The following is an 11724-nucleotide window of genomic DNA, read 5'->3' on the forward strand; positions in this document are numbered from 1 at the left end:
CAGGTGTGTGGTGTGTGTGTGTATCTCCATACATGTATGTACACATATATCTATATATCTTTATCTATCTTTGTACTGGAAACTGGGCCATACATATATGTCTTCAAATAGGTCTTTAATGTCACATAGTCAACCTATGATTTTTCAGAAAGTTTATTTTTTTAAAAATGTTGGGTTAGCAGTAATACATTGAACAAGTCTGTGATTTAACCCAGAAGTTCAATTTATTTGATGGGGGTTTAAAAATCCTGAATTAGCATTTTTCTCTACACTCAGATCTTATCTGCCAAATTACACATGAGCTGGCTAACCTAAAACTCAGCAATATTCTAACTTCCAGGGTATGAGGATAGACTGGGGACATGCTACAGAAGACTGACAGGAAAGTTAGAACAAGAGTAGAAGTAAGTGTAATACCACCTTCAGTGAAGATGAGCCCTAGTTGCCCCCTTTAAAATAAACTTTCCCCTAAGGGCTGTATGACTTAATCATCTTTAGCTCCTTTTTGGATTTTATTTTACCTGACCATCTCCATAAACTTTAGACAGTAATTCTGAGGCTAAGAGTTCATTTCTGTATCTCTAGCACTTTGTATGTTGTTCTATGCGTAATAAAAATTCACTAAATACTTGAGGGATGAGTTAATAGATATATGTCTGCTTTCACCATGAATGAAATTGATACTGTAATAGGCAGAAGTCACCTTTGTGTTAAAAGGAATGTTACATATAAAATTAGCCATAGCAAGAAAACTTGGGGGACATCCTGCTTTGCTTTTGCCTACCCAAATAACTATTACTTCTGGCTTTGCTTTCAGTGGCCCTGGCTTGACAACCTTTTCATTGAGATTGGTCCATGGAAATCTGTGGGCTATGGTAGAACAATAAATACCCATATTCCCAGTTTTTACTGAATGCCTACATGTGCCAGGATTGGAAGCACTATGCTAGACATTTGAATAGATGTAGATAAATGAGCAGCTACATTGTTCATACCTACGTCATATCTTTTGAATTTGCAAGTGCATTTGCAGAATGTTGAGCTGGGAGCCACCTTCAAGGGCTTTAGTCAACCGACTATTATAATAATCTGAGATCATATTTTGTAAGGACTTAATGCTCTCAGACACTTCCAATACTAACCACCCTGTGAGGTAGGTATTCTTATTATCTACACGTCACACATGAGGCAATTGAAACACAGAGGTGTTAGGTAACTTGCTTAGGATCACACAGCTACAAAGTAGTAGGGTCAGAATTCAAAGTCAAGTTTATCAGATTTCAAGGCCTTCCCAAAGATAGGAAAGGATTTGCCAAATTTCATTGAAGCCTATCTCATCTGGTTCTAATTTTGTGTGCATTTTTCAGTGCCATGTTTCTACTTTAGCCATACTCTGGGGTTCCTTCCAAATGTCATTTTCTGTTTTAGAAGCAGGGTTTATTTTTGTTTTGTTTTGTACCGGGGATTGAACCCAGGGGTGCTTAACCACTGAGCCATATCCCAAGCTGCTTTTATATTTTATTTAGAGACAGGGTCTCTCTGAGTTGCTTAGGGCCTTGCTAAATTGCTAAGGCTGGCTTTGAACTCACAATCCTCCTGCCTCGGCCTCCTGAGCTGCTAGGATTACACATGTGCACTCCACACCTGGCTTAGAAGTGTTTGTTTTTCCAGATGGACTGTTCATTCCTCCAGGCAGGGATTGCATTATTTCTGAGTTGACTCCTTCTTTAAAGGTTTACCCAAGCGTTTCCTTCAGGAAATAATTGCCTATGATCAACTCAGCTGCTCCCAGAAGCTTCCTGGAGCCATTCCCTATCCTACCTGTAGTTCCAAGATTGGGAGGAACCAAGGAGTAGAATTATGGGGAGGAAGTCCCCTCACCACCTGCTTTCTATTTTGTTCTCTGCAACACAGATTGAAGATGGAGGCAAGGCAGCCTTGTCCCAGAAGATGAGGACTGGTGATGAGCTGGTGAATATCAATGGCACTCCATTGTATGGCTCCCGCCAAGAAGCTCTCATCCTCATCAAAGGCTCCTTCCGGATCCTCAAGCTGATTGTCAGGAGGTAAGGTACAGGTGCAGAGGCCACTGAAATACTTGGTTGGTATGAAAGTCTCAATAGAGTCACATCTTTGTCGTTATCATCAAAGAGAGAGGTGCATCACATGGACAGACTTTTGTGGATAACTAAAGCAGACTGGCATAAGAAAAAGAACCTTTGGTGCAAATCCTGGCAGTGCCACATACCAGCCATATCATGTCAGATACATTTATTGTGCCTCTGCAAGACTCAGTTTCCCTATTTACTTCAGAGGACTAAATTGCTCAGTATGCACTTAGGGCCTACCTCAGACAGCATTTTTCCATGTCCTTCATAACAGGCTGCCACTGTTCAACTACATTATCAATAGAGTTTTTATTAAGTGCATTATACTGTACATAATCATGGGGTTCATTTTCACATACACAGAATGTTAAAGAGACCATATTGCCACTCAAGGTAGGCACTCTGGGGGCTGTGGCAAATTCTAAGATAGAAACATTGCCCTTGAGGACTGTACAGTCTAAAACTGGAGAAAAGACACATATATGAGCAACTGATTAGCAATACTTTTTTTTTAAAGAAAGCAGTAAAGGAGGTTTTACAGGGTGGCGTGTGATCATTAAATGGATTGTTCAGATAGAAATTGCTGTTAAGAAAATGAGATCACTTCAGACTAGATTGATAGGGTAAGAGTCTAGAAAGGACGTGAACTTTGAGCTAAAGGGCAGGCAGAATCTGAATAAGAAACCATGAGAAAGGGAGACACTCCAGGTAAGTGCAGAGATATAAGCAGAAGGAAGGGAAGCACGTTGTTGGATTCAGTCATTATGCTTAGTCTATGTGACTGTTTTTTTTTCAGTACTAAGCATTAAACCTGGGGCCTTGCACATGCTAAAGCACTTGACCACCAAGCCACATCCCTAGTCCCATGGCTTTTCATTTTGCTGCTGCATCTCTACGTTGTATTACTGGCACTCAGACTTCTCCTATTGTTTTGTTTTAATATTTTTTTAGTTGTAGATGGACATAATACCTTTATTTAATTTATTTATTTTTATGTAGTGCTGAGGATCGAACCCAGGGCCTCACTCATGCCAGGCAAGTGCTCTACCACTGAGCCACAACCCCAGCCCAGGCTTTTCCCTTTGTAGTGGATGGTTTCCTTTATTCGAGATATATGCCTAAGTCCTTTATCTTAATTATTTTTATTGGAGAAAAAATTTAAAAGCATCTTCCTATGATCCTACTTCTCGTTCTGGCTGCTACTACCCCATCTTTCTCCTTTGGTTCAAACTTAGCCTCAAACTCAGTTTATATTCACTGTCTCCACCTCTTCACCTGCCATCTAGCTTCCCATCCTCAGAACTTCACTGAAACAACTCTGTCAAAATACACACAAATCATCTCCTAGTTGTCAAAGACAATGGATTATTTTCAATCTTCATCAACTATGATTTCTGCATGCCATTTGATATCATCAATTCCAAGATTGTGTCCTCCTTTAGGAAATTCTTACTTTCCAGATACCCTGATGTTTTGTTCTTTTCCTACCTCTTTGTCCATTTCTTAACCAGGCTCTTACTACATGCTATTCCCCTGACTGTCCCTTAAATGCTGCTGTTTTCCCCAGTTCCACCCTTTCTAACTTCATTAATTTACTGTGGAAAGTCTCACCCCATCCTCTAGCTTTAATTTGTATCTATTTGTGGATGACTATCTCTCTTGTGTCTCAAATGACGTAAGCTACTTCCAACTGGACATTTATAATTAGGTGTCTCCAAAGCCTTTCAAACACAGCATGCTCAAAATTAACACATTATCTTATCTATCCAAGCTTATCTCAATGACCAGGGCCATAAATCCCTGAGCCAACTAAACTAGAAAAACAGAACTTTCTTCAATTATTCCATTGTTCTCATGTTCCTATATCCAAATTATTTATCCTAAAGAGAGACTACTTAGGGGGAAATGGTTTGAGGTTAAGAAGGAGAGGTTATATAGCATCCTATTGGTTGTATTGCCTTCTAGTATGTAAAATTAAGCTATGCCTATACATGTGTGTACCTGAATAACATTTTATACTGTGCAATAACATTATCATGGATTTAGTCTTGGATTAGTCATGGTTTAAGTTATAAATGAGATTTATTGTAGAGGTAGTATATATATATTTAAAAAAAAAAAATATATATATATATATATATATATATATTTGTACACAGACACAATACTTTTATTTTTATGTGGTGCTGAGGATCAAACCCAGTAAGTACCTCATGCATGCTAGGTGAGTGCTCTACCACAGAGCCACAATCCCACCCTGAAGAGGTAGATCTTGAAAAAAAAATTATTGATGCATAATTGTCTATAATTGATGGAATTAATTGTGACATATTCATACATACTCATAACTTGATCAACTTCAGACTCTTACCCTCCCCTCTTCCCTCCCTCTGATCTCCATCCTCTGCTCTATTGTTCTCCTATTTTCATGAGATCCATTTTTTCCTTTTTCCTTTCCTTCCACATAACAAAGAAAACATATAACCTTTGACTTTCTGAGTCTGATTTATTTTACTTAACATGATTTTCTCCAGTTTCATCCATTTTCTTGCAAATGGCATAATATCATTTACATGGCTCAATAAAAGTCCATTGCCCCCCCCCACACACACACACAGCCATGTGTTTATATCTATCTATCTATCTATCTATCTATCTATCTATAGAGAGAAAGAATGAGAGAGAGTGAGAAGTATTTTCTTTATCCATTGTCTCTGGACAATACCTATGCTGGTTCTATAATTTACTTATTATGAATTATGCTGCTATAAATATGGGTATGAATATATTGCTATAGTATTCTGACTAATGTTTTGGATAAATATCAAAGAGTGGTATAGATGGGTCATTTGGTGGTTCTGTGTTGAGCTTTTTGAGGAACTTGGAGGGGAAGCTTAATAAGAGTTTTTGTTTTGGAGTCCGATAGACTCATGTATGCAACTTCCTGTTTCAGTCACATGGGAAATAGTAATTGGTAGTTTAATGGTATTATTATGATGATTAAATGAGACAATTTTTACAAAATGCCTTTTACATAATGGTTTCTCTGGGAATTTCAGTTCCATTCCTTTCCCTAGGGTATAAAGGAGCATAACTGGAGTAACCAAACATTGTTAAATGGATCAAATAGCAGAACCATAGTATGCTTTGCAACCTAACCTACTGAGAGTGTAATTTGCTAGGAAACCATTAGGGGCGGTAAAGATCTAAACAAGACATACAGGCCCCTGTGAGATGCTGGCTGTAGAGATACACTTGGAGGGAGTATGGGCACCATCCAGAATAGCTTCTGAGCCAGTCACAGGAGTGTGAGGATTTCCTTGTTTCACCCACCCATCCTCCTTTGGCAAGCTCCATGTCTTCTTTCCCCCTGAGGTAGCAACATCTGCCACTGCCAGTCGCCTAGGAGTGGTGATAATTATGGCCTTGCAGATAACAGGGCCTTTGATTATTCATAGTGTGGCAGGCCCTATGGCTCCCTGAACCTACATTGTCTACCCTTTCTGCTCCCCACCTCAGCCCTTATTGGTGGAGGCATTCAATGCATAATTTATGAGGTGATGCTGCCCTCTTGTGGAAAACTTAACCTTCACATATGGACTACCCTGGGCATGGCATAGGAAATTAATTCCTTCTCGTTTAGTCTGTTTTTTTTTTCCCCTCAAATTTATGAAAGAGCTGTTAGCATATTAAACAAATGCGATTTCCCTGTAATTTATGAATTTCATCCTAGTGTTTTGTACAAAGGTAGAGGGACTTTGCTTTGAGTAAGCAATCAACTGACAAGACCCAAAACTGAGCCTTAGGTCTGGGCTTGAGTCCTTTGAGAATGAACATAAAGAGAACGAAATTCAGAAAATTGTCCATTCTGAAAAGCCAACCCAGCTCTTCCTCCTATATTGCCTTTTCGATAATGGTCAAGTTAGAAGTCTAGGTGTAACCTCAACTCTTCTCTCTCCTCACCCCCTGCAGTCCAAGTAACTTCAAATCTTGATGTTTTTAATCTGCTGAAAATCCTCTCTGTTGCCTTCGTCTTAATTCAATCACTCACGATTTCTCACCTGAACTATTTTCAGAGCCTTCCCACTGGCTTCTCAGCATTCAGTCTCACCTCCTTCCAATCAATCCATTCTCCAAATAGGCATCTGAGCATGTCACTTCTCTATGTGAAAAGAAATATATCAGGAATAATAATCATATGATCATGTTATTCTCAGGAGATTCATTTTATATTGATAGAAGATACAAGCCATTTTTGAAGATATTGTATTCATGAACTATTTTTTTGCAAAATATGGCATCTATATATGTAAAGAATATTTAGAAGCATTGCAGTGCAAAAAGAAAAAATATGGAAATGTCTAGGAGACTTTAACATGATTTAACTATGACAACGTGGACTGAAAATAAATATGTAGAACATTTGAAAGACATAATTCATTCAATCTAATAAGTTTCAAAAAACGTATTTAACAGGTAGTGCATACAGAACTCTTTTAAAATGTTAAGAAAACAGTTTCTTAAAAAATGACCACATATGCCACAAAGACTTTTGTAAACTCTTCAAAATAGAAAGCACATTGGCCTTGATAATAATATACAATGTTTACAAATTTAAACAAAAATCATCGGTTCCTTGAATATTTCAGAACACATTTAAATGCTAGTAATAGCTCAAATAAACATTAGCAGACTAATACAAATAATGAAAATGAGATCATGACATATCAAAACTTTGAGATCAGTATTCAGAAGTAAATTCATATCCTTAAATATTTTATTAAAAATGAAGAATAAAATTACATGAATAAGAATTCAATATAGTATGAAGCCAAGGGCTAAATTCTTTTTGGAGAGAATGAATTAAATAGATAAGCTTCGGGCAAATTTAATCAAGAAAACAAAGATGAATTATAAGTAAAATTAAATGATAAATGCAATAAAACAACAAAGAACATTTTTTAATTTAAAGAGACACTATAACTGTACCATAGTAAATTTGAAAATCTCAGGAAATTTAAAAATACCTAATAAAAACTATTGACATTGAAAACTAGAAACATTGATAATAATAATTGAAGAGAATTTTTGAAAAATACATTAGGCCCAGATATTTTTTTATTCATGCCTTCCTTAAAATTTTCTATGAATACCTAAATGCAATTCTGTAAAAATGCTATAGATTTGAAAATGTGGCAAAGTTATTTACATATTTTGGTAGTTGTCTTTGTTTTCTTTCTTTTTTTTAGTTATACATAACATTGGGATTCATTTTGACATAATTATAGAGGCATGGAATATAATTTGTTCTAATTCAGTCACCAGTACTTCCCCTTCCCATCCTCCCTCCCTCCCCCATTTCCTTCCATCTACTCTTACTGATCTTTCTGCTATTTACTTTTAGTGTTTTGTTGTTGTTGTTGTTGTTTAGTTAGTGTCTTGTAGATATGCATGATGGTGAGATTCACTGTGATATATTCATATATGTACATAGGAAAGTTAGATCTGATTCATTCCTCTGTTCTTCCCTTATTCTATCCCTCCTCTCTCCCCCTCAATCCCCTATTACTAGTCCAGAAAACTTATATTTGTGAAGCAAGCATTATTTTGACACCAAAACCCAACAGACTGCTCCAAAAGAGAATATTATATTTAATTTGTTGAATTTACATGCAAAGTCTATAAATGATATCCAAACAAATCTATTTCAATAATATAGCACAATAACAATCCAGGGCAAGTATTAAAATATTTTTAAAATGGATAAAACTTTGACTCATACAGATATAAAAATGAACATATATTAAAGATCTTGTTAAACTCTAATGAGGAAACTGCAAGATGTTATAAGCAGTTCAAAGGAGAAGTCAAAAAAGCACAAATTTAAAGTCAACAATAGAACACAATAACCAGTTTGGAAGCTGTATGAAGAAATACCCCCCCATTCACAGTAGCAACCAAACACATAACGTATGGGGGAATGTCCTTAAGAAGAAATATGTGCAGGACATGGTGGTGCATACCTGTAATCTCAGCAGCTGTAAAAGCTGATGCAGGAGGATCATGAGTTCAAAGCCAGCCTCAGTAATTTAGTGAGGCCTGAGCAACTTAGTGAGACCCTGTCTCTAAATGAAATATAAAATGGGACTGGGGATGTGCTTCAGTGGTTAAGTGCCCCTGGTTTCAATCCCTTGAATAAAAAAAGAAAAAAAGAATAAGAAATATGCATGACAAAAAAGAGGATGTCTATGGAGGAAATTACAAAACCACACAGAAAAACATGTATACGAGTAATTTTTGATGTGTAGAGAGTCTTATGGCACTGTGTTATATTATTTTTTACAAGAGCAAGACATATTTAATGAAAAATATAGTCACATTCCCTGGTTTAGTCATGCTCTTCATAGACAACTTCCAAATAATCATTGCTCTACCTTCATGTAAGATCCATTCACTATTATTTATTTATTTATTGCAGTGCTAGGGAAGGAACCCAAGCCTTCACACATGCTAGGCAAGTATTCTACCACCAAGACACCCGCAGCTCTCCTTTCACTTTTGAAATTCAAAGGAGCAGGCTTTATCTTTGTCATGTCACCTATCAGCCTCTGGGTCATTTTCCCATTTTATACTTTGGCACCTGCTTCAATGTCATCTTCTCTAATGCAATTTCAGCTGACATACTGAAAGATTTCAGTGTCCTGTAGAGAGTTCCAAACTTTATAGTCTTATGGAGCCCTGATCTTAACTTCAGTAAGCAAACCTATGTCAGCAGCTCACTCCCCTGTGTCATGGTCCCTGCCAATATTTGAGTCAAGAAATATTTATTGAATGTCAGACCTATGTTGGAGTCTGGTAATTCAATCATGAACAGTGTAGTTATGGTCCCTGCTTTCATGGAGCCCTGACACCTCCCGTCTTTCTCAATCAGTGTTCTTTATCTGCATCAGAGCACAGAAAATAATTTGTGAGTATCATTTCACTTTTCTGAAGGATGATATGTAACTGGAGCATTTTAGCTACATAAGAGAGAAGTTAATATATATCATACAATTGGCATTTTAGAGCCCTGGTAAGTTTCCCTAGCAAGTTGCTAAGTGAAACACACTGTTGAGTATCACTTAGGAACTTGCTAGAAATGCAAATTATTGGGCAACAGCACAGACTCACAGACACACTGAGTTAAAACTCTGGGGGTGATTTCTGACATTGTAGGTTTTAGATTTTTTTGTTTCATTTTTGTGGTACTGGGGATTGAACCCAGGGGTACTCTGCCAATACATCCCTTGTATTTTTCAGTTTTTATTATGAGACAAGGGCCTTGCTAAATTGCAGAGGCTGGCCTCAAACTTAGAATCCTCCTGCCTCAGCCTCCCAAGTAGCTGGGATTAGAGGCATGTGCCATGGGGCCAGCTTTCACACTGTCTTTAATAAGCTTTCTAGCAAAACACTGACCATTTGAGAAGTACTGCCTTGAGGTAATAGGTCTTAATTTTCAGGAATCAATTGAGAAAAATTAACTTCGATTCTCTGATAATAACCTTTCCCCATCTAGCTTCCTCATACCTCATTCTCTTTATACTTACTCTTCTATATCATCAAGGTCTCAAATATTTTTCCTCCTATAATCTTCCTTTTGACCATTATGGCCCATGACTCTCCTGACTACTCATTTAATGTAAGGTACCCCATGCACTTTATAATTTTAACTATCACTTCTGTGCTAATGGCCTTATCTCTCATTCCAATCTCCTCCTGTCCAAATTCAGATTCATATATTCAGCAGGTAGATAGGAAAACCCACAGAAAATAGAAATGCAATGTATATAAATCTGAATTTGTTGTATATCCTGTTAAACTCTCTCCCTCACCCATAGTAGTTACTGCTATCCTCCTCCTCCCAGCCATCCAAATGAGAAACCTATGAGTCATTCTGACTCCTTGCTCTCCCTCACTGAACCATGATGATTTTATCTTTCAGACATTTCTAGAATCCATCCTTTTCTCTCCATTTCCACTGTTACTGCCCTGGTTCAGGCCCTCATCATCTCTCCCCTGAACTATTTCAGTCACCTCTCAGCTGCTTCAGATCTGTCTGCCAAGGTTTTGCCACAGAGATGAATCCAAAACACAGATTCAATTATATCAATCCCCTGCTGAAAACTTGTCAGTGGCCTTCACTGCCCAGAAACACAATATATGTCATTTTATGTCCTCCTTCCTACCCACGCCTGCAACTTCATCTGGCACATCTTGTTTTTATGCTGGAGTAATAACCATTCTCTAAGAATATCACACTGTTATTCATCTCTGTTATTTTTCATTCTCTCCTTTCTACCTGGAGCATCCATTTTCTTTTTCTCTTCTTTTGGTACAGGGGATTGAACTCAGGGGCATTCAAGCCCCATCCCCAGCCCTATTCTGTATTTTATTTAGAGACAGGGTCTCACTGAGTTGCTTAGGGCCTCACTTTTGCTGAGGCTGGCTTTGAAGTCGCGATCCTCCTGCCTCAGTCTCCTGAGCTGCTGGGATTCTGCACACGGTGGCGTGTGCCACCGTGCCTGATTTAACATTCACATGTTTACAGACTCAGCCTTGGGTGGTCATTTCTAGGATATCTTCTTTGACACCTTTGGTTGATGTAGGTGACCTTTGTCTACCTCTAGCCTTTATCACATAGCACCAAAGTTTTTTTTTTCTAAATTTATTTTCCCCACTAGATTAGACCAAATTTTGGCAAACTATAGTCATGGGCTAAGCCAGCCCACATCCTGATTTTATATGGCCTGCTATAAAATTGTTGTTTAAGTTTAAATATATTTTTAAATGATTGGGAAAAATAAATGAATGGTTAGTATTTTGTCATATGTGAAATCATGTAAAATTAAATTTTCAGTGCCCATAAATAAGGTTTTACTGAAAAAGAATCACATCTGTTCATGTATTTACTACCTATGCTGCTTTTGCATTAAAATGGCAAGGTTGAGTAGTTGTGACAGAGATTGCATGGCTTGAAAAGCTGAAAAATATTAATTATTTGGCTTTTTACAGAAAAATATTTCTGACACTTGGATTAGAAGAACCGTGAAGGGAAGGACTGCTCCTTATTCCCTGTCATGTCCCCAGGATGCAGTGCATTGTATGGTCCACAGGAAGGACTCAGAAATTATTATTTTATACATCCTGATAGGGAAGTAGGAAAGATTCAGGACTTTTCTGCCTGTATCCTCATATAGGGATGTAGGAACTATGAGTAACTGGTTCACTTGATGACTCTATTTTTCAGTCATCTAAATTGGCATTTAGCATTGCATTCATTCTCTTACGAGTATTGTTATTTGTAAGATTTTTTTTCTTAAGTTGGCTACGATCTACATACTGTGGGGTTGGGCTCCAAATTCCTCAATAGGACACCCATAGCACAAAAGTTAATAACTAGAATCAACAAATGGGACTTACTCAAACTAAAAAGTTTTTTCTCAGCAAAAGAAACAATAAGAGAGGTAAATAGAGAGCCTACATCCTGGGAACAAATCTTTACTCCTCACACTTCAGATAGAGCCCTAATATCCAGAGTATACAAAGAACTCAAAAAATTAGACAATAAGAGAACAAA

At 37.4% G+C, this 11724-nt stretch overlaps 1 protein-coding gene across 2 annotated transcripts in view; it reads left to right on the forward strand.

Moving 5' to 3' along the window:
- The first annotated feature begins 1882 nt into the window (after positions 1-1882).
- Positions 1883-11724, forward strand: part of Shroom4 (shroom family member 4) — a 96146-nt gene continuing 86304 nt past the window's right edge. Inside the window, exon 1 of one of the 2 annotated variants that reach the window (XM_048796629.1) lies at positions 1883-2066. In XM_048796629.1, coding sequence (XP_048652586.1) covers positions 1951-2066 — 116 coding nt within the window. In that variant the 5' untranslated portion in view covers positions 1883-1950. The remainder of the gene's footprint in view (positions 2067-11724) is intronic. The other variant, XM_048796633.1, reaches the window with a different exon arrangement.

The sequence above is a fragment of the Marmota marmota genome, unplaced genomic scaffold, assembly GCF_001458135.2.
Source record: "Marmota marmota marmota unplaced genomic scaffold, marMar, whole genome shotgun sequence".
NCBI lineage: Eukaryota > Metazoa > Chordata > Mammalia > Rodentia > Sciuridae > Marmota > Marmota marmota.